General features: G+C 41.8%; 2 protein-coding genes across 2 annotated transcripts; one reads left to right on the top strand and one right to left on the bottom strand.

The window, feature by feature from the left end:
- Nucleotides 1-1,662: 1,662 nt before the first annotated feature.
- On the bottom strand, nt 1,663-6,921 carry CCDC121 (coiled-coil domain containing 121). The gene is made up of 2 exons (XM_059078670.2): nt 6,252-6,921; nt 1,663-5,781 (listed from the first exon to the last, which is right to left on the bottom strand). Exons 1-2 carry the CDS (start codon nt 6,746-6,748, stop codon nt 4,827-4,829), a joined length of 1,452 nt encoding a protein of 483 aa, XP_058934653.1. The 5' UTR covers nt 6,749-6,921; the 3' UTR covers nt 1,663-4,826.
- GPN1 (GPN-loop GTPase 1) lies at nt 6,898-27,020 on the top strand. The gene is made up of 14 exons (XM_059079513.2): nt 6,898-7,040; nt 7,744-7,837; nt 9,814-9,853; nt 10,597-10,663; nt 11,384-11,421; nt 15,369-15,447; nt 15,654-15,748; nt 16,721-16,766; nt 17,417-17,563; nt 18,294-18,376; nt 19,915-19,954; nt 20,829-20,919; nt 24,035-24,142; nt 25,663-27,020. The coding sequence occupies exons 1-14, from the start codon at nt 6,930-6,932 to the stop codon at nt 25,746-25,748; spliced, it is 1,125 nt and encodes a 374-aa protein (XP_058935496.1). The 5' UTR covers nt 6,898-6,929; the 3' UTR covers nt 25,749-27,020.
- The last annotated feature ends 20 nt before the right edge of the window (nt 27,021-27,040 follow it).

Here is a 27,040-nt window from a genome sequence, read left to right as displayed (position 1 = left end):
CTCCCTGCACTTCGGAATGGACATTGGTACAATCAATTTAAAAACTAATTGGCAGGATCTCTTAAAATTGAAGATATGCCCGGAGACTCAGTAATTTCACTCCTATGGCTATACAAACTACTCCTGGTCAGGTGTTCTACTAGACATCTACAAGAATGATGTTGCAGTCTGATTTCCAGTATGTACTGGAAACATCCTGTACCAGAGACTACTGGCTGTCCAGCAAAATTGGCTTTACCTTGCAGAGTTATAGGATTATAGGAGAAATGGCTAGACTACACTTCCAGCCCTCTAGGCAATTCCCCTGTAGTGATGGGGTAGCCAACTAACTTCTCTCTGGTGGAATGTGAGTACAAGTGATGTGTGTCAATTCCATGCCAGGACTTTTAAGAGAGTGAGTGTACCTCCATGCTTGCTTTCCCCTTCTTCTGGCTAGATGCAGTTGATAAGGCAGCTCTAGGGCAGGTAGACCATAACATGGAAGATATCGATTCCCTGAATGACCCCAAGGAAGACTGTTTGGCAATCAGGATGATCTATCTATCTGAGACTATTGTATGAGCAAAAAATAAATGTCTTTTCTTTGAGTCATGATATAATCTTGGGTCTCTTCCTGAGCCTAGTCTCTTACATAACCTAGTTGTCCATTATCAGGAGAAAATGGGTAAGTTGTGGTAGTCATCCTGAGGAATACTATACAGCTGTCAAAAGAACCAGGTCTTCTTTTTTAAAAAAATTAGATATGTTTAATAGCAGGTTTTAAAGCACTTTTCCCCTCACATCTCTTTAAAACAACTGATTCATTCAACCAAGAGACACAGAAAACCTTTACGTGACTCAGTAGGTAAGTCATTGGGGGAGAGGATCTGGGTCTCTGCATGCCACTCGAGGTAATGGATTTCTTCGTAAGGCAACGGGGACAGCTAGGGGAGTGTCAGGTGGGGGGTTATACCACCAGGTGTGAACTGAGATGATGGATGGGGCTGCCCCTCTGCAGCACCATGCAGGACGGGCTGGATTTTCCATTTCAGTCAGGTAACCTTACCCCTTTAACACTATCCCAAGAACCAGGTCTTCTTGTATCATCATGAATACAGCTCCAAAATAAAGTCTGGGAAAAGCAAGTTATAGAATACATCAAGAGTCCCATCTGTGGAAGGTTTAAAAACATGGAAAAACAATGCTCTATTTATGGATATATAGAAATAAAAGTATATAGACTATATAAATATAGTACCTATAAATATATTTTAATAAACTATAAAAAAGAGCAGAAAAACATGCACAGGCGTGATAAACATCAACTTTAGATAATGCTTCTGGGATCCAAAGGGACAAGTGAATGGTAAGTTCTTATTTTTTAAATGGACAGTGAGGTTTTTTTTTTTTTTTTTTTTTTTTGTGGTAGGCGGGCCTCTCACTGTTGTGGTCTCTCCCTCTGTGGAGCACAGGCTCCGGACGCGCAGGCTCAGCAGCCATGGCTCACGGGCCCAGCCGCTCCGCGGCATGTGGGATCTTCGCGGACCGGGGCACGAACCCGCGTCCCCTGCATCGGCAGGCGGACTCCCAACCACTGCGCCACCAGGGAAGCCCTGGACAGTGAGTTTTATACTTTGCTATATTTTTTGCTATGTCTGAAATTCATTTTTTTTTTTTTTTTTGCAGTACGTGGGCCTCACTGCTGTGGCTTCTCCCGCTGCGGAGCACAGGCTCCGGACGCACAGGCTCAGCGGCCATGGCTCACAGGCCCAGCCGCTCTGCCGCATGTGGGATCCTCTCGGACCGGGGCACGAACCCGTGTCCCCTGCATAGGCAGGCAGACTCCCAACCACTGCGCCACCAGGGAAACCCTGAAATTCTTCATTTTAAACATCAGTTCAGGCACTTCCCTGGTGGTCCAGTGGTTAAGACTCTGTGCTTCCACAGCAGGGGGCATGGGTTCCATCCCTGGTCTGGGAAGAAAGATCCTGCAAGCCGCATGTTGTGGCCAAAAAGAAAAAGTTCACACAAACAAGAAAGAAAAAATACTCTGCCCACCTCCTTCTTCAAAAGGAACAGTTTAGAAATTTTACTTCTGCTTCCTCTTCCCCTCGCACTAAGACTCAGCTCTCCCCCATGTCTTCTGTTCACCTCCACGTTTGCCATTCCATTCCGAACAGTCATCACCTCTTGCCTTTTCAAGAGCTTCCTGACTGGATTCCTTCAGCTTTTCACTGGCTTGGCACACTCTGCATACTGCTGTAGTGAGTTTTTATACTGTAAATCAACCTCGTTCACTTGCTTAAGGCCTAGTGATTTCCCAATGCACTTAGAATAAAAGTCATCTCCTTTACCTGGTCCTACAAGGCCTGCGTGCTCTATTAACCTTTTTAGCCTCATCTGCCTCTGCTCTGTCCGTGTTTGCTGCAATTCCCCAACTACACTTAGCCACACGGACTCTTCTGTTCCTTAATCCTCCTGAACTCCTTCCCATCTTAAGGCCTTTGCATTCACTGTTCCCTCTCTCTGGAATGTCTTCTTCCCCAATTTTTGTACACGAGGCTTCATGTCATCGTTCAAGTCTAAACCTAAATTTCACCTCAGAGGTCTTTTCCATCTAAATGCACTGTGTGTAACATCACCCTGTCCTTTCCAGCATAGGAAAGCAGACAAAAAAGAGACTGAGATCCTAGTTGGCCAGCCTACTGCTGGCTTGCTGACGGGAATTTCTAAGGGCCTTTATCAACAGGAGTCCCCACCCCCTGGGCTGCAGAGCGGTCCATGGCCTGTTAGGAACTGGGCCGCACAGCAGGTGAGCAGCGAAGCTTCCTCTGCCGCTGCCCATCGCTTCCCATCGCTCACATTACCGCCTGAACTCTCCCCTCCACCCCCCAACCCCACCCCCGTCCGTGGAAAAACTGTCTTCCACGAAACCGGTCCCTCATGCCGAAAAGGTTGGTGACCACTGCTTTATCAGATGACTCACCCTTTAAGGACTTCAAGCCCTCAGAGGCCTCACAAAGGGACAGCCAGAAGCAGTACACCAGATCAGATCCATTATCTGGGATGAGGAGTTCAAAATAAACTGAGACAGGGTGGAAGTTATTCACTCCTAAATTAATTCATCGGGACAGCACTGGCAGGAGGGGGAATTAACAGCAGAATAATATTACCCATCCCTCTTGCTTTCCAGCTTCTTATCCTTAGTTTTATGTCTTCCTGTGGTTTTTGCATCGACAGAGAATAACGGTTTCGAATGCGTCTTGGATACCATGTTTTTAAACAGGCTCTCTGTATTTTCAGCTCCACTGAATAGAACTATTCAGGTTAAGGCAACTGTGTGCTACCTAACATTCTACTTTGTGCACTAAAACTGCATTTTCATTATGTGCACACTAGTATGAAGAAGACATGCAGAATTGGCAAGATGTGAGAAGAGAGGTAAGTAGAAGGTACATTACATTGGAAAAATAATGAAATCAATGGGTATATTATAATCTGAGTGTATTTTCAATAACAACAAAATTTTAAGAACTGAGACATTACACATTTAACAGAAAAGTTGTTAAAGCTAGAAGTTAAGGCACATTGAGGCAGAATCCTTTCCTGAATCTAATTGTACAAGAATTCATTTTACATATGAATAAAACTGAAATCTGGGAAAACCATTATGAACTTTTACATCACTGACAACTTCTTGAAAACACTAAGTTGTTTCTGTTTTTCCATAAAGGAGCAACATTAAAATATAAGGCTATATTTCTGTACCAGGATTCAGCATTCAAAGAAATCCCTGGTCTAACCATCAGTATGTCCTAGGTGCCAAAAATATAACTACCCTAAAAGTTTATATTAATTTAAAATACTATTCCTAGTTCTACCGAAGGGGCATAAATAGGGTACACAAGAATAACGAAACGCATTTCAAGGACTAGGAAGTGCTTATGCAGTAATAACGTAATAAGTGAGCTAAAGTGCTCACTCTATCGAAACTTCAGTCATCTTTGTCATCTTAGAAATTGAGGATGTTGCCTGGGAAAGAGATGGCAAAAGCCTCTTTAGAAAGTTCTCCAAATACATGAAAATTTTCTTTTGATACCTTTTCCTAAAACAGGCAGAAGCACTCAGTCACCTCATTCAGGCTAGAGGTATTTCTCCACAGAAAACTGACCAGGTATACATACCCTCTATCTTCTCTTCCCTTCACACAGTTTACACAAAGCAAAAATGGTATGTGCTGAGCATCAGACAGAAGGTTACTCTACCTAAGGCTTATTACACTTGCTGTTAAGAGTTTTTCAATCATGAGAAAACTGTAGAAGCAGCTACCTGATCACCAGCACAAACTTTACAAAGAGCTTAAAAGCACTGTGTGCTAAGGTGGCCAAAGAAGTGAGGATACATGGACACTGGTTGTTTACAGAGCAGAAAGCAGAATATAACAATCTGAAATGCTATTCTTCAGGGGGCTTTTTCTATAAAGAAACCTAACTTAGCTAGGTGAAACACACCACACAACTATTTTCCTGTCACTTCCTCAAGGTGGTTTTCTTGAGGTAGTTTCACATCTGGGTTTTTGGCAAACGGTACTGAGTTACCTGGAGGTGTGAGGAACAGCCCATTTATTACCAAGAGCTAATTAAAGAAAAACCTAACTTTAAGGAAAGCCAGTCCCACAGATAATCTAGCAGTACTGCTGGAGAAAAGCACCTAATCCTTCACACTAACACATCATGATGGATATTTAACCACAGCACCCTGAGATCCCAAAGCCTTCCTAACCTGGTTTATGTTACGTAGCACCTAAGAACACTTGCTCCATTCCTGACTTCGTGTTATTTTAGGAATTACTTTGGATGCGTCCTTGATTTGGTGACTAGGGCAGGATTCAGTGTGGTCTTTGGAGCACCTTGTCCTTTTGGGCACGGATTACGCCTTTCTTGCAGCCGTTGCCTCCCCCGGCTTAAGCACTCTAGGTACCACTGCTCCTGCTGCAGCTGCTGCTGCTTCTTTTTTAAACGGCTGTGAGTAGCCTCCAACTTCTGGCATTTCTGAATTAGCTGTGGTAGTTCCTTCTGTAACTGCTGGTGCTGTCTGTCGATGCTACTGTGGAACTCGGAAGTGTACTGCTTTGCTGCCCTCTCCAAGGCCTCGTTCTTGCTGTTCACCTCCTTTGTTGGTCTCTTTCCCAACTGCCTTGCATCTAGCTCACTCAGTTGTGCCTTCAGTAATGCTTTATCCTGGAAGAACTGGACCAGCATGGCCTGTTTCTTTGCAGCTGTCTCAGCGTGGGTTTTCCTTATCTCCTGCTGTAGTGTCTGAATTTCTTTCTCCCGTTTCTCCTTTACTATCGAAACGTCCTTCATTGCCTCCAACTGCTTATTCAACTTGCATAGGATATTTTCTTTCTGCAAGAGCTCTGTTTTAAGCGCTGTATTTTTTTCCGCATATTTGGAGGTTAATTCTTGTCTCCTTTGTTCAATCTGCCCACTTTGTTGTAAATAGTCGTTCCACAGCTTCTCGGTTCGCTGTCTAGACCATTCTGTTCGCTTGGTCAGGTATTCCAGAAAGAACTGGTTTTCCTCCTCGACACGTAAGTTTTCTGCCAGCAGCTGCCTGTTTTCCTCCACTAACGGTTCTAGTCGGATTTGAGTTTCTTTGATTTGCTTGTCTAGCTTCATCATTTCCACTACTGCCTTCTTTTTAAACCTCTTCTCTGCCTTTGTTAGCTTCTCTGGCTTGAGAAAACTACTTATGAAACTAAGATCCGGTTGAAGGGAATTACTGGAGTCCTCAGCCAACCTGAAGGAAGAACAAGAGAGACATCCCCCCATGTTTTTCATGAAAAATTAAGAAATAATTTTAAAAATGCACACGTACTTTAATTCATATCCCAACTATTTGGGAGCACCTACGATGTTCCTCACACAAGGCACGGGGGACAGAGCTATGGGTAAAGACGAGGGGGTGTAGTTTACAACTGACAATATGCCATCTCTGCAACCCTGCGAGGTAGTATTTCGAGGGTAAAGAGGGGAAAACAGGTTCAGAGAACTGAAGTGACTTGGCCACGATGCACACCGCCAGCGGGTGGCAGAGCCTGGGTGTAAAACCCAGATCTCACGGCTTACTGAACACTACAGCTGCTCCAAAGGGGCACCGCTGCCAACTGGGCGGTCGGGAGTAGGAGTGTATACTTGGCTCGGCTCTTTCACCACCTTTCCGGGTACCGAGGGCGCCTGGGTAGAGAGAAGCGCCCCCTCAGTACCTACTTGACAAACTTGGCAACCAAACGTTCCTCCCCAAAGTCACGGTGCAACTTTGCGGAGGCCGCCAGGGACACAGCCCTACGGTCGGGGGCTAGCGACACGCGGAAACGGCGTCCCCGTGCGGAGGGTTTATCCAGTTTCTCCGGGGTGGTCTCCGCGGCTCTTGGCGCGGCCCAGCAACTCCGGCGCTCGCATCCCGCCTGGGTCCCGGCACGTCCAGCCCTGAGCCGCTTAACCTCCTCGGCTGCCGGACGAGCCCTAGCGGCCGGTTCTCCGGCGGCTCGGTTCCCCGCTCTCGGGGGGCCGACAGGAAAAGGCACTCTCTTCACTTTCGTAGTGTGGGAGCCCGGGGGTCCCTTGTCGTCCTGCCCGCCCGGGGTCCAGAGCTTTGCCCTTCCCAGGCCCTGCCCGACGACGGTGAGCGGCTCTTTAGGTGGCCTACTCCAGTCGTCCTCCCAGTGCCTCCACTTCCTCGCCTCTGTCCCTCGTTGGGGCCCCATCCGGGTCAGGACGGACAGAGCTAAGGCGCACGCCTAGCCCCTTGGCCCTGCCTTCTCTGGTCAGTGTGGTTCGGTTCGGTTTGGTTTGCTCCGTTCTAGTCTCATTCAGAGTTCCGAACATCGCGGGAGCCACTCTAGCGACGAGCGTCTCTATGGTCGAGTGGGCGGAGCCAGGAGCAAGATGGCCGCGCTCGCAGCTGACCCGGAGCCGCAAGCTTCCGGGGGTCCCCGGCCCCCAGTGTGTCTGTTGGTGTTGGGAATGGCGGGGTCTGGGAAAACCACCTTTGTACAGGTGATTTACACGGCGCGGGCGTAGTAGGAGCGCGCGAGAAGTTGTCTGTGACAGGCGTAAGGCCAGGGGAGAAAGGGAGGTCTCTCTGGGGAGTTGGAGGGTACCGGCGCCTGGCTTTCAGGGACTTGCCAGCAACTCCTGTTTCTTCCTCCGCGAAGCCGTCTCAGATCCTAGCCTGGGTTCATTCAGCCTCTCTTCTGCGCACCCTCAGTGCCTATTTGTGACGACCGTACTTGGTATTGGAATTGCTTTGCTAGTGCCAACTCCTCGAAGGCAGAGGCTTAACAAGTAATTCTGGCTGTTAATAGAGTGCTTGCACACAGGCTTTCGGTGTAGATTCCTAAATAATTCCTGCTGGGGTGCCTACCATGTTTCAGGCACTGGGGATATAGCGGAAATGACAAGATTCCCGCTTAAATGGAGCTAATGTTTTTTGTGGGGGAGATAGAAACCCCCGCTCCCCGCTACCCCCCAAGTCAATAAGTGATGGAGTGTAGAGGAGGCTCTGTTGGATGTGTGATGAAGAAAGGTAGCATTTCAACTGAGAGTGAATGTTGGAGGTGGAGATCAGAAACGAATATTTAAGGTAGAGGGAAATGGAAGTGCAGAATTCTGGTAAATTGGATTAAGGGGTGGAAGTTCTCTCTTTTTCCTTTATCATGCCTCTTGGTCTCAGTCCATCCTTCTCCCCATATGTCTGCAGAGGCTCACAGGATATCTGCATAGTCAAGGGTGTCCACCTTATGTGATCAACCTGGACCCAGCTGTGCATGAAGTTCCCTTTCCTGCCAATATTGGTGAGTAAACTGTGCCAGAACTTGTGTGAAGTTTCTCAGACAGTGGAAAGCTGTCAGCCTACCTTATGAGTCTTCAATGCTTCCATTTTTAATGTTTTCTAAACTGCCTAATTTCATTTCCCTTGGATTTGCTAGCATCCTGAAACAGGCTTCTTCCTGATTCCCTTTTTCTCTTTGTTTACTCCTTCCCTCTTCCTAAATTTCCTTTTTTTCCTTACCACTACCATTCTCTCTACCTCTTTTGACCCAAGGGTGTCAGACTATGGTTCTTTGGGAAAATGAAGTGACAGAAAGTCAGTCCTCTGGCTTTTAAGCCGTAAACCCTTCAGCAGGCTCTGTTACATAAACTTTGTTTATATAGTTTTTTTTTTTTTTCTTCAAGTTAAGAGCATGTGGGATTTGTGCAGAGTTTGCTTACTCATCTGTAGGAATCTTGCAAAGTTACATGGGAAAATGTGTATATATGCCTGTGTGCATTGTCTTGGAGAGGGGTTCCTTCCCTCTTATCATCAGACTTGTAGAGGAGTCCCTGACTACTGTATAAAAACGATGAAGAATGGATGGGATCCAGTGTCCTGATTCTTGATAGGATCTAGGCTTCCTGATTTTCAGACTATTCCTTGATGTTAGTCTTTTCCCTCCTGGTCTCTTTTTAATCCTATTAAGCTTGTATTCCAAACATACTAATTAAGGAAGATCTTGTATTAAGAAGCAGAAATCATTGTGGGAAGAATTTTGAAAAACAAAATTTCCATCTTTTCACTTAAAGGCTGGATCTCTAATAGTTGATGGGATATAGGTCTACTGACTGCTGTATAGGTTTAGTTAGATATTACTGGACAGACCAGTTTCCTTTTTATTTAAAATTCCATCCAAATAATTTTTTTTCTAGTTTTATTGAGATAATTGACATATAGCATTATATTTGATTAAGTTGTATAGCATAATGATTTGATTTACAAACCCATGAAATGATTACTATGAGTAAGTTTAGTGAACATCTATCATTTCATATAGATACAAAATTAAAGAAATAGAGAAAAATTTTTTTCCTTGTTATGAGAACTCTCAACTTTCACATATAACGTGTAGCAGTGCTCATTACATTTATAATGTTGTATATTACATCCGTAGTATTTATTCACTGGAAGTTAGTACCTTTTGACTACCTTCATCCAATTGTCCCTCCCTCCACACCCTCTTGAAATACATGTACATTTCAAAATGATCACTGTGATGAGTCTAGTTAATATCTGTCACCATACAACGGTATTATATAATTTTTGACTGTATTCCCCACACTGTACATCTCACCCCATGACTCATTTATTTTGTAACTGAAAATTTGTATCTCTTAATCTCCATCACCTATTTCTCTCCCCACCCATCCACTTCCCAAGTTAATGCCTTTATAAAAATGTTATCTGCATTACCTTTATTACCAGTAAGCAAGGAGTAAGAAATAAACCTTTTTTCTTGATTTAGCTCCCTTTTTCTATGTGTATGGTCACTGAGAAGGTATTTAAGTTGTATAAAACTTTTCTCTTTGTCTCAGACATCCCTACCATAACTTGAGAGCTCCTCGCCTAACATTCTTCTTGGGTTACTTGGCAGTTGTCCTTGGCCAGTGTGAAGCTGGAGAAATTACTAGAAGACATTGCTGACAGTAGAAGCCTCGAAAGCTAGTTTCAGTTTCTTGCTGGGAGGGAAGGTACTTGCAGGGTACCTTTTGTCCTCCTAGTCTCTTCCTGAACTTGCTTCTTTTGCTGTTGCAATTCAGTGATCTTAGCTTGAAAATTTAGAAAACAGATTTGAAAAGTACCTTGGATGCTAAGAGAGAAACTGATTTGTTTGCTCAGAGGAAGCAGAGATGACTTGAGAGGTCTGTTGGCTTAGATATTATAGGTGGAGAGCCTCAAACTGTATTGCTTCTTACATGTTAAATTCCATTTTATTCTCTCTTTTTTTCCCTCCAGATATTCGTGACACTGTGAAGTATAAAGAAGTCATGAAACAGTATCCTTCTGCACATCTGCTTTGGTTGTTGGCTCATCCCTGGCTACTTACTGTGTGTATTGTGTAGCTTTGAAAAAGTGTTTGTGCCTTCCCTTGTGAAATATACTAGCAAAAGCATTCGATTGCTTTCAGGTAATTTTATGAAGAGGAGGGAAGATGAATGTGGGGAGAAGCATTGTAGGTGATTAGAAATCCTATTTCAGCTTGTGAGTTCCGTTTTCTGCCTTTGTCCCGAACTGCAGGCTGGCTGTTGTAATTAGCACAGAGAAGGAGAGGCTAGCTGGTGGCGTGCCTGGGTCCCACAAGGTAGTATCGCCATCCCCTTAGACTGGGAAGCTCAAAGATTAGTAAGATCAGCTCTTAGTACATTGCTGTGTGAAATGTGTACTTTCCCTATAGTTAAGTCTAGGTAGGAAGACTAATTCTAATCCTCAGGTGGCTTGATGAGTGAGGATCAGAGCAAAGAGTGGTATATAAATGATCTTCATGGCTAATGCCATCAGGCTGTCAATGCCTGATACATCTGTCTGTTCCATTTTGGCCCCATTTCGCCTGGCCATTTCTAAAGGATGAATGAGGTAGACATCGATGGTGAATGTTTCCCTTTGAGGTTAAGATTGTGTGATACATACTAGTCAACTGAACACTAATGTTATGCTGTTTTTGCGAGGGATTGTCTAGATAATAAACTTTATCATCTAAATTGATCTATAAGCTATTTAAATCCTCAACTTGGTGTCTAGGTATGGACTTGGACCCAATGGTGGCATAGTGACCTCACTCAATCTCTTTGCTACCAGATTTGATCAGGTATGTCTGTCTCTATTTACATAGACATGGCTGTGTCAAAACCTGTGACTCTTAAATGCCTTAGCTTGATCACACTGGGAAAGGAGTGCAATCAACCTCAATGTCAATACAGAATATAAGGAGGCATTTTGGTGGACAAAGAAGTAGGCTATGAGAGGATAATCAACGTGGTGAGAGACTTCACATTGAATGTTTTGGCGGACAATAAAACAAAGACCTAAGAGACCTGGGTTCTCTTCTTGATCTGTTATTGGCTTGCAGTGTTACCCTGAGGATGGGGCGGAGGGTTGTGGAGTGGGATGGACTACCAGGCAGGGAATGGGACAATTATGGGGCTTTTCACTTATGACAAATTGTTGTCATCTGTCATGTTTTCTCTGTCACATTCCACTTCCTTAAGAGTGTTTGGCAATCACTGATTTTTACGCCGGTTTCACTCCATGATTCAGGCTGTTAACGCTTTACTGAAGCACCAAGAGAGAGACTTGGCAGTGACAGATTCAGCTCCTTAGGCCTTGCCCTGTGCTCCAGGGTGTTGTGGTAACAGCAGGTGTGGCTATGTTTCTTTGGCTCCATGAGCACGTTAGTTGGTGTCCTCAGACAGAGAACATAGAGATTCAGTCGTTAATGGTGCCTGCGAGGTGAGCCACTCTCGAGAGGGCCCTGTGATTTTTTTTGTTGAACTTGGATTCTGTTGTAATTGGCGTCTTTTTCTTTTAGGTGATGAAATTTATTGAGAAGGCCCAGAACATGTCTAAGTAAGTGATTTCAGTCTAATGCCTATTTATTACTCTGTAGTTGACATGTTTCTAGGTTTTTTAAGGATTTTGGGTTCCTACAAGTTCTGAGAGGGTGTACTTTGAGATGAAACCATGATAAGTGAAAAAATTGTTGGCAAGAAGACAATCATTAAGATGCTGTACATGGTTGGGGACTAAGATCCCACAAGCCATGGCGTGGCCAAAAAAAAGCGACAAGATGCTCTACAGTGTAGAGCTCAGTTTAATAGTAGCCCACCCCCAATCACTTTGGTATATGTTCCCAGCTTCTTAGGAGGTATTTTGAGAATTTGAGTCCACATTCACTTGTCCACTTGCCTTCTCTTGCTTGTTGGCATTAAAGTCTATGAGATACCTTTCTAATCCTTGTTTAAATTAATATAATTTACATGATTCAGAGGGAATATTTTTTAATTTAAAAAGTATCAAAATATAAAATAGGAGATTCTTATTATCATTACCCACAATGAACTGTTGTTAAATTTTTAATAGGTTTGCTTTTTTAAAAGAAAGGAAGATAATTTATTATTTTTGTAAAAAGGATATAGGCTTATTACTGTAAATAATTCCTACCATGCATAGTATTTAAAAGATGAAACTATCACCCTTCTTGTCACTAGAAATAGCTGTCATTATTATCATTATTGCTATCAGTGACTGTCATCCCAAGCGTTTCTATTCGTGTGTACATAGGTAGAAGGATGGATGCATAAGGTGTTTTTACAAAAATAGGATCATACTAGAGTAGATTTTTAAAGTAACAGCTTTATTGCAATATGAATTCACAGACCATAAAGTGCACTCTTTTAAAGTATACAGTTTAGTGGTTTTTAGTATATTCACAAAGTTGTGCATTGACCAGAAGTACCTAATTTCAGGGACTTCTCTGGTGGTCCAGTGGTAAAGAATCTGCCATACAATGCAGGGGACTCGGGTTTGATCCCTGGTCAGGGAACTAAGATCCCACATGCCACGGGGCAACTAAGCTCACGAGCCACAACTACTGAGCTCTTGTGCCTCAACTAGAGAGCCCGCATGCCGCAAACTACAGAGCCTGCGCCACAACTAGAGAAGAGAAAACCCATTCGCGACGGCTAGAGAGAATCCCGCGTGCCACAAACTACAGAGCCTGCACCACAACTAGAGAAGAGAAAACCTGTTCGCCATGGCTAGAGAGAATCCTGCGTGCCACAACGAAAAATCCCTCATGCCTCAACGAAGATCCCGTGGTGCTGCAACTAAGACCTGGCACAGCCAAAAATAAATAAATAAAAAATAAATCTTAAAAAAAAAAAAAAAAGAGCTACCTAATTTCAGAACATTTTCATCTCCAAAAGAAACCCCATACTCATTAGCAGTCACTCTTCCCCATTCCTCCAAGCTCCTGCAGGCTTCACGCACCATTTTACATTCTCACCAGCAATGTATGGAGGGTTCCATTTTCTGTACATCTTGGTCACTACTTGTAATTGTTTTTGTCTTAATAAATTTATTTATTTATTTATTTTTTGGCTGCGTTGGGTCTTTGTTGCTATGTACAGGCTTTCTCTAGTTGCGGCATGTGGGCTTCTCACTGCACTTGCTTCTCTTTGTTGCAGAGCACAGGCTCTAGGCACACGGGCTGCAGTTGTTGTGGCATGTAGGCTCAGTAGTTGTGGCTCACAGGCTCTGGAGCTCAGGCTCAGTAGTTGTGGTGCACGGGCTTAGTTGCTCCCCAGCATGTGGGATCTTCCCAGACCAGGGCTTGAACCCGTGTCCCCGGCATTGGCAGGCAGATTCTTAACCACTGCACCACCAGGAAGTCCAGATGTTGAGCATCTTTTAGTGTACTTCTTGGCCATTGGTATATATTTGGAGAAATGTCTATTCAAATTTTTTGCCTTTTTAAAAAGTTTCAGGTACGCATTATAATTTAACGTGTACACTGCAAAGTGATCACCCCCTAAAAGTCCAGTTACCATCTGTCACCATACAGTCGATCCCCTTCACCCCTTTTGCCCACTCACAACCCCTTTTTCCTCTGGTAACCACTGATTTGTTCTCTGTATCTGTGAGCTTGCTTTTGGTTGGTTGGTTTCCTTCCCTTCCCCTTCCCTTTCCCTTCACTTTCTCTCCCCTTTCCCTTACCCTCCCTCCCTCCCTTCCTTCTTTCCTTCCTCCAGATTATTCCACATGTGAGTGAAATCATATGGCAGTTGTCTTTTTCCTTCTGACTTACTTTACTTAGCATAATACCCTCATGTTGTTCATCCATGTTGTCACAAATGACAAGATTTCAGTCTTTTTTATGGTTGAATAGTATTCCACTGTGTATATACCACAGCTTCTTTATCCATTCATCCGTTGGTGGACACTTTTGTTGCTTCCATATCTTGGCTATTGTACATAATGCTGCAATGAACATAAGGGTGCATATATTTTTTCTATTTAGTGTTTTTATATTTTTGGGATAAATACCCAGAAGTGGAATCACTGGATCATATGGTTAGCTCTATCCTTCATTTTTTGAGGAATCTTTCTACTGTTTTTCATAGTAGCTGCACCAGTTTATATTCCCACCAACAGTTTACGAGGGTTTCCTCTTCTGTACATCCTTTTCAGCACTTGTTATCTGTTTGATAAGAGCCATTCTAACAGGTGTGAGGTGATACTCCATTGTGGTTTTGATTTGCATTTCCCTAATAATTAGTGATGCTGAACATCTTTTCATGTGCCTTTTGGCCATCTGTGTGTCTTTGGAGAAATGTCTGCGTAACCGGATCCTCTGCCCATTTTTGAATCGAGTTGTTTGTTATGGGGTTGTATGTGTTCTTTATATATTTTGGATACCAATCCCTAATCAGAGATATGATTTGCAATTTCTGCTGTTCAGTAGCTTGCCTTTTAGTTTTTTGTTTTTGGCAATGCCCGGCAGCTTGCAGGATCTTAGTTCCCCGACCAGGGATTAAAGCTGGGCCACTGTGGTGAAAGTGCTGAGTCCTAACCAGTGGACCACCTGGGAATTCCCGCCTTTTAGTTTTGATGATGTTTTCCTTTGCTGTGCAGAAGCTTTTTAGTTTGATGTAGTCTCATTTGTTTATTATTGCTTTTGATTTCCTTGCCTTTGGAGTCAGATCCACAGAAACTTCACTAAGACAGATGTCAGTGAGGTTACTGCCAGTGTTTGCCTCCAGGAATTTATTTAATGTTTTCAGGTGTTACATTCAAGTCTTTCATCCATTTTGAGTTAATTTTTGTGTATGGAGTGGTCTAGTTTCATTCTCTTGCATGTGACTGTTTTTCCCAACACCATTTCTTGAAGAGACTTTCCTTTCTCCATTGTATGTTCTTGGCTCCTTTGTTGTCAATTAATTGTCCATGTATGTGTGGATCTTTGCTTTTTTAAAAACAGCTTTATTGAGATATAGTTCATAGGCCATACAATTTACCCATTTAAATTGTACAATTCTGTGGCTTTTAGTGTAGTTACAGAATTATATAGCCATCATCACAATCAATTTTAGAACATTTCATCCCCTCAAGAAGAGACCCTCTTCTTTAGTTATCACTTTCTTATTCTTTTTCTCCCTCCCTCCATTTTCCTCCAACCCCACCCCTAAGTAACCAGATGGTTTCCCAAGAGATTTACACTCTGGTTTTGCTTATCTCTCATTTTTAATGCAGTGTGTTTCTAAAACTGTCAGTTTTCTCTGTGATCATTTGCAGCAGTGATGTATTGCTGCTCCTGCCAATGAGCCTGAATACTGGACATTGAACCAAACCCAGGGGAATGTGGTATGCACTTTAAGGGCAATGGGAAGAAGTGAGACTTGGCAGTGTGAAGAGGTTATTTCAGTCTTGAGTGACCAGACGTTAATGTTTTGTGGGATGGAATATCTTTCAGAATGCATAAGTAAAAACTTCTTTAATGGTCTTTTTTGACACAGGTATGTCCTGATTGACACACCTGGACAGATTGAGGTATTCACCTGGTCAGCTTCTGGGACAATCATCACTGAGGCCCTGGTGAGTATTCTAGGACTTGTTACTCAGGGTAAGTAGAGAGCCAGACAAGAAAAGCTTCTTATTGCTTGGGATCTTACGTGGGATAGAGTCATAGAGCTCTGCACACCTGCCTAAAGTGGTTCTTCTTTGCCACAGAAGGTAGGAGAAGAGTTTGGGGACAGTTCAAGAACCCTCTGACTAAAGCTTTGATTATTTTGTGGCTTTAGGCATCCTCGTTTCCAACGATTGTCATTTATGTAATGGACACATCTCGAAGTATCAACCCAGTGACCTTCATGTCCAATATGCTCTATGCCTGCAGGTAATGCGTTACTGTTGGGCATAGTATTATGTCAAGGTATGAAGTCTCCACTTCTTCTCCATCATTTTTGAGTCCTGAGTGCTTACCCCTAGGTTTTCATTCAGGCTTGCCACTCACTTTAGTGGCTCTGGGTTAGGGAGGGGCTCTGGGTTAGGGTGGGAAAAGAAGCCCATATACTGTTGGCATTCTCTATCAGCCACTTCTCATCTTCCTCCCTTGCTTGTTACAGAATAGGTGATGAACGAATATGAACCTTCTGGCAGTTGCCCCAAGTTGAATGAAATCCAATTCTGAATAGAATAGAGCCCCTGGTCTAAATGCCTTTCTTCTGTGTTGTGATAGGAAGAGTGAAATTATAACATGAGGAGAGACTGAATAAAAAGATCCATCCGTGATTCTAAATGCACGTGTTAAGTGTGGTGCCATTAGGAGAGGAAGGACATGCCTCACTAGGCTATATTAGTGCATTAGACCTAGGAGCAAGGTGGACCATTATTAATGCTGAATTTTATTTTGGGGGTATGCAAAAACAATCACCCCGATTTGTCTCTTCTGTTATGACTAGGGATGTCCCTTCCTGTTAAACACAAGAAATCCTAGTCCAAATAGAAATCTGATGTTTGATAGCATGATTTTGTCTTCATATTAATTGTTTAAAAGACAGTTAATTTGGTGAAACACACACACACACACACACACACACACACACACACAGACACACACACACACCCAGGATCAGTACCAAAGCATTATTACTCTGAGAAAAGGAGAGAGTGTGTATGTGTGTTGTTTGCTTGATGGTAGTGGTGGTTTCATGCTTGGGAGGGGAGAATATGTGAGTGCTGTGTAAGAATGGATACCTGAATTTAGAGTCTGAAACCATCTCCCTTTTTATTACTCAGTTCCATCAGATAACAGGCAAGCAGGCGCTTAAGTGCTTTTACTAATAATGCCTCAATGTTTGATTTTCAGCATCTTGTACAAAACCAAGCTGCCTTTTATTGTGGTCATGAATAAAGTAAGTGGATTCTTCCTGTTGTGACTGAATATTTCTTTTTCATCAGAACCTTGTGTTTGGGTAGGTGAGAAGGATTATTTCAGATGCTGGAGAGCAGATTTAAGCTAACCTGAAGCAAAGTCATGAGCACTTCTAGGAAATGGATTCAATCAAATTGAATGAATATATATCGCTGATTCTTTTCCAAAGTATTTTTAGGCTAGATAGAGTAGCCCTTGGTCCACAGCGTATGGGTTATCCCTTAGGATCGGGACTATGTAAATGGGGGAAGGACTGCTAGTCTATTGGAAGTGGCAGTTAAACAAAACCAAAACTTCTCTGTTGTTGGCTAGGATGCAAGAGACTATGTACTTGACTTCAGAGCCTGGAGGGTGCTGGCCTCCACTGTGGCCATGGTCACGTGGCAGTGGATAGTGAAGGGTCTGTTCTAACCTGGAATATACAGATCTTCATTTAATTATTTATACTGCACAGCAGTCTTGGCTCTTTGTGATTTGTTGCAGTGGAGGAGGAAATGGGGGAAGCAGAGAAAGAAAATACATGAATTATTGCTCTTTGCTGTCAGTACTTAATTTAAAAAATTTTTTTTGCCATTGTTTGATGTCTGACCTCATCTCTGGTTGCTGATAGTTGACTTCTGTCTGGTACAGACTGACATCATTGATCACAGCTTTGCAGTGGAATGGATGCAGGATTTTGAGGCTTTCCAAGATGCCTTGAATCAAGAGACTACATACGTCAGTAACCTGACTCGTTCAATGAGCCTGGTGTTAGATGAGTTTTACAGCTCCCTCCGGGTAAACTTTCTCTCTTGCTTATGCTGTTGGTCTCTCCAGATAACCTCATAACCCAAAGGGCTGGCTTTGAACCTATTTTGGAATGGAAGTTCATTACCTTCTGAAAAGTAATTTTTAAGGCATAGCTTATTAAAAACTGGAGACTTAAAAGAGAAATATGATAGGGACCCTACCCTCAGAGAGTTTATGGTCTAGTTAGGAGAGAAGGCTAAACGCAGAGTTGAAACATGATGTATTGTAGTAACTTATGTTGTGATATCTTAAGAAAGATTAAAAGTTGGGCCTGATAGTGGTGAGGGGGTAGATCACTTTTGAAATGAGAGATTTTTTGAGGATATAGCCAATATAGGTGTGCTTTGAAGGATGGGTAAGATTTGTATAAGCAAAAGTGGGCGTGGGTAGCAGCAAGTATGTTAATTGCCCAAGTGAAGACGTTGAGATACTAATTTTTATAGAGAACAGACTGTGGTTTGATTTGATAGGGAATAGATGAACTGCTGCTTGTTTGATCCTAATTATCTTTCTCAGTTCTCTATTTTCCATAGACTTATGTCCATCACTTTTGAGTAGGTATGCCATTTTGTCTTGTTTTAGCTTCATTCTTTGCCAGAGACTTCTTAAAGTAGCCAAACCTCTTCTAGGAAGACTGTATGAAATTTGAGCCAAATAATGTATGCCATTTAAAAATATACAGTTGTTTCCTCAGTGGCATTAATGATGCTTTTGGCAGGTGGTGGGTGTGTCTGCTGTTCTGGGTACAGGCTTAGATGAACTCTTCGTGCAAGTTGCCAGTGCCACAGAAGAATATGAAAGGTGAGGATAAAGGAACATTCTATTGATGGCACTCTTAGTTACCCACAAGTCTGATACGATAGCTGTTTTGTCAGGCAAAACATTTTGGTTTTCATAGTGTTTGTATTATATTTGCCATGCAGCTGTGTACTGGATCTGACCACACTTAGGGTTAACAAGTAGCTGTTAACTTTTTTTAAAAAAGAATAGGAGTATAAAATCTTCACTGTAGGGCTTTCCTGGTGGCGCAGTGGTTGAGAGTCCGCCTGCCGATGCAGGGGATACGGGTTCGTGCCCCGTTCCGGGAGGATCCCACATGCCGCGGAGCGGCTGGGCCCGTGAGCCATGGCTGCTGAGCCTGCGCGTCCGGAGCCTGTGCTCTGCAACGGGAGAGGCCACAACAGTGAGAGGCCTGCGTACCACAAAAACAACAACAACAACAAAAATCTTCACTGTATTGAATGATGAAGAACAGGTGTCATCAGACATTGTTTGTAAAAAGCCAGATGTTAAAATATTTTAGGCTTTGTGGGTCGTATTATCTGTTGAAACTCCTCAACTCTCATTCTGGTGCAAAAGCAGCTATAGACAATTCCTAAACAAATGGGCGTGGCTGTGTTCCAATAAAACTTAAATTTATAAAAATAGGCAGTGGGCTGGATTTGTCCTGTTTGCCACATTGGTTGACCCCTGATGAAGAACATAGACTTTGGAGTCAGATAGACATGGTTTAGGTTTCTTTTTCCTCCAGTTAATAAGTGTGTAACCTTAGCAAGTTTTCCTCATTTATAGATGAGGGATAATAGCATTTATTGTTAAGGTCGTTGTGGGGATTATTTGAGATAATATATCTAAAGCACCTAACACAATTGCTGACATGTAGTAAGCATATTTCTTAATAAATGATTGTTATAACTATTTTCTTGGTTAATACTGGAGTTCCATTTATCTAAAGGAAAGTGGAGTCTTAGCACCCATACACTTTGCTTAGGCCTGATAATTGGCTGCTTTCTAGCAAGCTTCATACTTAGCAAGAGCCTAATAGCCACATTTTGGTTTTCAGAAACATTATTTTGATTTTTATTCATCAGACAAGGTTTGTTTTTTTGTTTGCTTTGTTTTGTTTTTTTGCATGTGTTATCAAAGCCTCAGGATAGACTCTTTTCTGTATCCTTTCATGGTTGCCCAGATAAATGACATAATTATATATTGGGCTTCCTGAGCCCAGTAGGCCTAGCTTCTTTTACTCATCATTTAAACATCTTTTACTCATGTTTATCCAAGTGAATGGTGAACTCATTGGTCATGGTCTCCCCAGAGTTGATCTTCCCAGATCAGCAGTCTTTTGTCTTGTTGCTGATTTCAGGGAGGGGGCAGGCACCATGGCTTTTAATTCCTTAGGGATAGAATCTCAGTGACTAAAACTTGTTACATCTCATGTACGGTGACATAAGATCTTTTGTTATTATCAAAGTACTAGGAAAATAGAAGTGATGTGGAGGGGGGGGGACAGGATAGATTATTAATCAAAGAGATTTAGAAAGTGTTTCTCTTTCCAGAGAGTATCGTCCTGAATATGAACGTCTCAAGAAATCGCTGGTAAGGAAAGAGGCTGTCTGTGTATTTTAGGGCCACTGAATAAACAATCTCAAACTATGTACTAATCCTTCTGCCATAAATGCTTTTGTTTTGGTTCTCACTGTATCCTTTAGATACTTGTTAATTTAAACCTGTAAATTTGCATGTATGCTGTCTGGATGCAGAAAGGCCCCTTAATTATTTTTCTTCTCTATACTTGAAGTAATAAAAATCAGTAATTTTTCCTTTTATATATGCTGAGCCCTTCTTGTGCCATACCCCCACCCCTACTCCAAGGTCCATTTAAAGGCTACTTGTAGAATTTTGTTTAAGAACAGAGAGGTAGGGCTTCCCTGGTGGCGCAGTGGTTGAGAGTCCGCCTGCCGATACAGGGGACATGGGTTCGTGCCCCGGTCCGGGAAGATCCCACATGCCGCAGAGTGGCTAGGCCCATGAGCCATGGCCACTGAGCCTGTGCGTCTGGAGCCTGCGCTCCGCAACGGGAGAGGCCACAACAGTGAGAGGCCCACGTACCACAAAAAAAAAAAAAAAAAAAAAAAAGAACAGAGAGGTAGTTCACAACTCTTATCCCAAATGATCAAGTGTCCTGTCCCCATCGGCTACATTGGACATCTTATCACTGAGCCTTCCGATGTGTCCGTTTGAGGGTTCTTTTGATGATTTTGTGTCTAATTTCTGAAACCTCTAATACAGTCTGCAGAGCCCTCCGGAATGAACTTCTGCTAATCTGGGCCCACACTGCTCAATGTTTCTGTCATCAGCCATCCCTTATCTGCCTCTAGTATTTGTATAATTTGTCATCTCCAGTTAGAAGTCTGGCATCTAACTTGGGCCTCCTTTTTTAATAAGACAACATTTTCCTCTGTGTATATAGGCCAGTGCACAGAGCCAGCAGCAGAAAGAACAACTGGAACGACTTCGGAAAGATATGGGCTCTATAGCCTTGGACACCGGGACTGCCACAGGTACTGGAGGGTCTTCTGGTGTTAGGAACTAAGAGTGGGGTACACTTACCTCCACTTAGTAGGTAGGTATTTATGTTTAAGGGAGAGAAAGAGAAAAGGATAAAGTAAATGTTGTATAGTGTATCTATCTATCTGTTACTCAGTCAATTTAGATAAATCCTAGATCTGCATTGTGTTTAGTTGTCTCTTAGTCTCCTTTAATCGTGAATGGATCCTTTGTTTTTGTATTTCATGACATTGACATTTTTGAAGTGTACAGATGTAGATACATACCTACGGACATACCTATATCTAACATCTATGTTAAAGAGGAATCCACTGTCTATGTCTCTCATACCACATTTATCTTATCTGTGTTTATATTTTTATACATATGTATATGATGATTCTCTTCAGGTAGTTTTTGGTTTACTTTGGCAAGATACTTGATGTCTACTTTTTTTTTTAATTACTTTTTAATCCTCCCCCTCTTTTACTGTTTATTTTGACCTAATTTTAGATTTACAGAAGAGTTTCATGAATTGCAAAGAATTGCCATATACCCTTCAGCTAGATTCGCCAAATGTTAACATTTTACTACATTTACTTTATTCTTTGTGTTATATATGTTTGGCTTTACATTTTATATAAATATATAAGTATACTTATAAAATATTTGTATATTATATATAACTTTTTTCTGAATCATTTAAGAGTAAGTTGCAGACATGATGCACCTTTATCCCTGAGTTTTTCTTAAAAATAGGGGCATTATTTTATATACCCTCATTGTAGTTATCAAAAACTAGGAAATTAACATTGACACATTCCTATTATCTCAGATCATTTATTTAGATGTAGCCATTTGCCCTTTATAGCAGGAGAAGATTCTGGATCTGTGTTGCATTTAGTTGTCACGTCTCTTATTTTCTTTTAATCTGGAATGGCTCCTTAGTCTTTCTTTGCATTTCATGACATTGATATTTTTGAAGTGTATGGTACTTATATTTTTGTAGAATTTTCTTTAATTTGGGTTTGTCTGATGTTTCCTCATGGTTCAATTCAGGTGGCTCCTTTTTAGCAGAAGTTAACAGATGTGAAGTGTTTTTTCCATGTTTCATATCACAAGGTACATGATGATGAGTTGTCTTTGATCACTTATTTAAAGTGGTGTCTGCCAGGTTTTTTCATCATAAAGTTATTTTTCCCTTCATAATAAGTATTTTGTGGGGTGATGCTTTGATTAGATAAATGTACTTTTAATTTTCAAATGTTCACCCACTAGTTTTTTTTTTTTTTTTTTTTTTTTTTTTTTTTTGCGTTATGCGGACCTCTCACTGCTGTGGCCTCTCCCGCTGCGGAGCACAGGCCCCGGACGCGCAGGCCCAGCGGCCACGGCTCACGGGCCCAGCCGCTCCGCGGCATGTGGGATCCTCCCGGACCGGGGCACGAACCCGTGTCCCCTGCATCGGCAGGCGGACCCCCAACCACCGCACCACCAGGGAAGCCCCACCCACTAGTTTTAATATACATTAATCTAGGTAGGGATAGTCTTCATTTTCCTGTGATACATGTTGCAGATATTTTCTCCCCATTTGTCAGTTGCCCTTTGACTTTGTTCATGGTGTTATTTTGCCATGCAGAAGTTTCTGTTTTGTTTTGTATAAATTTGATGTAGTCAAATCTATTTATCTTTTATTGCACATGGTTTTGAGTCATAGTTGGGAATCCTTTACCTACACCTGTGTTAAAGAGGCATTCACTCATGTTTTACTGTGTTAAAGAGGCATTCACTCATGTTTTACTGTAGTACTTGTATGGTTTTATTTTCTACATTTGGAACCCTGATCCATTTAGGGTTTATTCCTGGGTATGGTGTGAGGTATAGGTCTGTGTTACCTTTTTCATAAATGGCTGTACCCACATGATTTATTAAAAAGTCTACCTTTGTCCCAGTGATGAGATGCTACCTGTATCATATACTAAAGTTTCATATGTACTTGGGTGTATTTCTGGATTACCTATTTTATTCCTCTAGACTGCGTGCCTGTAGTGAGTGGCTTTAATTACATATAGAGGCTATATAGTATGTTTTAATATCTGCTAGGGCTAGTCCTCCTCAAAGTTTTCTTTTTTAGTGTTTCCCTGACTATTCTTGCTTGTTTATTTTCCCAAATGACCTTTAGTACCAACTTAATGTAGCTTACTAAAAAAGCTCTTTGATATTTTTATTGGGATTGTGTTATATTAAATAATTAATTAATTGACATCTCTTTGCTGTTGCTCTTCCTAAGAACAAGGAATATGTTTGTATTTGTCAAGTCTACTTTTGTGTCTTCCAGGAGTGTTTTCCTCGTGTAGGTTTTGTTAAATTTGTTAAACTTTTCCCAGGGATTGTATCTTCGTTAGTGTTGGGAATGGGATTTTTCTTCTAACTGGTTATGTTTGTGTTTATGAAGACTTTTCATTTCTGTATTTTAGTCTTTTTATTCTGCTACTTTACTGACATTTTTTATTGTTTGAGTTAGTTTTGTCATTAATTCTCTAGGGGTTCCTAGGTTGGTGCTCAGATTTAACTATATACACACTCACCCACCCACACTCATTGGTGGACTGGCCTTTAAAGGAGTAAAGTTCTGTTCATGACACAGCTGTTGCTATCGGTCTAGTAGAGAACAGCACAGCCACTTGGTGGAGGAAGTGCTGGAACCTGGCTGCGTTTACCACTTAAGAGAGCTCCACACTCCACACTTTTACTCTTGACTTATCAGCACACTGGATCTGCTCAAATGTCTTTAGCCTTCATAGGAAAAACCATAGCCTCTTCCAAGCTGAGAGCTAGTACAAACAAATGACATTACTATTACTATGAAGACAAGCTACTTGAGAGTTATTTTCCTCAACTTAAAAATGAGACTTCTTGGGTTACTGGCCTCATGAAAGCACTTTGTGAAATAAACTGGTGTAGAAATGTTAAGTGGTATTAAATGTACATTTAGAAGAGATAAGATCTTGCATTTTACCATGATCACTTTCATCCTGCCAGTTTTTAATCATAGTTACTTATTGATTCAAAATCACTTTTTTGAGGAGGCCTATGTTCAAGACATGCTACTGATAGATGTTTTCTATGTAGGCAGCTTACCTCCTGTGCTGGAGCCTTCTGACTTGATCCTGACTCGGGGAACCTTGGATGAAGAGGATGAGGAAGCAGACAGTGATACTGAAGATATTGACCACAGAGGTGAGAGGTGGCTGAGGTGGCTCATGAGAACAGAACAGCCGCTTAGTTTTTCATTGTTTGCCCGGGAGCTTCCTGCTACTGAGAGAACACCTTGAGCATGAAGCCAGTAACAGGGGAGAGAGGACATGCGAAAGGATGCAGCACCAGGAAGGAGTTCCATATATTGAAAGTTCCTGGCCTTCCTACTGAGTGGTTAATATTGAGCTTGGTTACGGCCTTTTATTAGTCTTGTGTCTTCTCATCTTTAGGTCCTAACTCAATTTTGAGGAATCCAGGATTGTTTATTGTAATCGTTGTTTTAAGAATACAGAAGGAGGCCTCAGCAGACCTAAACCAGTCGGAAGGGACTGTAGCATTGAAGATGGAATGGCTCTGGAAACCCAAAATTGTTCCACTTTTTATAGTTTTATGGACTGTGGACAGAATTTATTTCTTGAAACAACGCTTTTAGGTCCTAGCTGTGCCCAAGAGCAAACTTCTCTTTATTCCAGTGTGCTGGATGCTAACATGTAAATTGCATCATTTAATAAGATTTATTGAGGTATAATTTACAAACAATGAATCCCACCCTTTTATTAAAGTGTATAGCTTGATGAATTTTAATACATATATATAGTTTTGTAATTACCATTATAATCAAGAAACAGAACACTTCCATCACCCTAAAAGTTTGCTCATGCTCGTTTTTATTCAGTCCCTTCCCCACACCAGTTCCTGGCAACTGCTTATCTGATTTTTGTTCCTATATTTTGCCTTTTCCAGAATATTGTGTAACTGGAATCACAGTGTTTAACTTGCATTTGACTTTTTTCATTCAGTGTAATGCTCTTGTGATCCATCCATGTTATTGCATGTATCAGTAATATGTTCTTTTTTATTGCTGAGTAATAGTTCTATTATGTGGATGTACCTTTGTTTATCCATTCACCAGCTGATTGACATTGGGGTTGTTGCCAGGTTTTAGTTGTCACGAATAAAGATGCTCTAAACATTCATTAACAGGTCTTGTGGACAGAGGTCTTCATTTCTCTCAGTTAAAAATATGTAGGAGTGGGACCTCATTTTAGTTACTTTATGAAGGAGGCGTTCTCCCCACTTACAGGTCAAAGAAATTGTACATTTTGGGCAACATGATAAATAAGAGCCTGCTTCTAGGAGATATTTCCTTACTGGGAGAAGTGAGTGAACATACAATGTCTTAGAAATAGAGTATAGTTGACTCTTCAACTTGGAGACTAGGGGTACCCACCCTCCTCGTAGTTTAAAATCCCCGTATAACTAACTTATAGTTGGCCCTCCATATCTGTGGTTCCACATTCGTGGATTTCACCACCTGTGGATCGTGTGGTACTGTAGTATTTATGATTGAAAAAAATTCGTGTATACATGGACCTACGCAGTTCAAACCCGTGTTGTTCAAGGGTCAAAGGTACTATTTCTGATGGATGGGTGACAACAGCTCTAATCGACCTGTCTAATGGGAGAGTTTGAAAAGAATTAACTTTCTTTTTTCCTTGCAGTTACAGAGGAAAGCCGTGAAGAGCCAGCATTCCAGAATTTTATGCAAGAATCAATGGCACAGTACTGGAAGAGAAACAACAAATAGTTTCTAAAGTCCAAAATTTTGGAACTCTGTGTGAAGGGACTATCCTTATCTCTGATTGGGGGCTACTATAAAGGACACTTTTGCTCAGGATAGCAGTTTCTCTTATTAGTGAAATCTCCTGACTCAGATGAAGCCAGGGATAGAATACATTTGGACCTGGCAGGTAGACGCTGATTCCCCTTGGCATTTTCCTTGGATTTATGCAAGGAAGGATATTCTGGTTTTGGATGCTGATATCCCTTCAAGCCTAAAACTGCAAGTTTTATCATTTGAACGCACATACTTTTGCTGCTGATGGACAGAACAGAGAGAGAACTTAGTAGGCTGGATCTGTAGCCTCTACTTCTCCAGCATCTTGCCTTTGAACCTGCACCATGAGTTCCCCTCCTTTTAGCAGAAAGAGAGAGGGGAAACAGGAGCTTGTCCAGAGTGGCAGTGGAGTCTCCTTGGCAACCAATCAATCTTGGTAGGAAATGTGCCTCACACTGGGTAGCTCATTGTAGAACACCAGGTTCATTGAAGAAAGTGGGCAAAACATTGTTAACGAATAAGAATTCTACTTTAGATGGTGACTTGGATAAAGAGTTTTTAACTTTGTTGTAAGCCTGCTTGTCACAATTTCAAATAAGAAAATTATCACAAATAGTCACTGCAGTTCAGAAGAGAGGTTTAAATCCACATGTTGTTTACTAAAGTTCCATGTACATACCATACCTAGTAACCAGGTACAAAGCCAGGCCCTGTTTGTATTGTACTTTAACTTAATGCAGTGTATCCTTAGTGATTTACTCAAAGGCCACGGATTTGAGTCAGTTGCATATTCCATATATAACAGCCCTGGTAAGGGTTTGCTTTGCCTCCACATTCTTCACAGTATCTTAAAACATTATATATTTCTCTTAAGGAATTTTATCCCTCCCTGCCTAACCTGTATTCCAGATCAGTGGTTCTCAGAGTGTGGTCTCTGGACAAGAAGCAGGAGCATCATCTGGGAAGTTACTAAAAATGGGACATTCAAGCCCTGTATCAGAAACTGGGGGGGTGGGGGGGTGGGGACTAGCAGTCCGTTTTACTAAGGCCTCCAGGGGATTCTGATGCATGCTAAGTTCAGAACAATATTCTAACTCAAACAGCCTATGACGTAATTCTAGGCCAGGTGAATCTCATATCAATGTGCTTATGACCTGCTTTATCAGAGTACCTTGACCATCTTGTGCCTATTCTCCAATCTAACATTCTAAAAATAAATAAAAGTGTTTTGTTTTACATGAAGTATTAATTTCAGTATTCTA

Source organism: Kogia breviceps, chromosome 11, assembly GCF_026419965.1.
Source record: "Kogia breviceps isolate mKogBre1 chromosome 11, mKogBre1 haplotype 1, whole genome shotgun sequence".
Classification (NCBI taxonomy): Eukaryota; Metazoa; Chordata; class Mammalia; order Artiodactyla; family Physeteridae; genus Kogia; species Kogia breviceps.
Note: the sequence above shows the minus strand (reverse complement) of the source record. Positions and strands in the feature narration are given on the sequence as shown.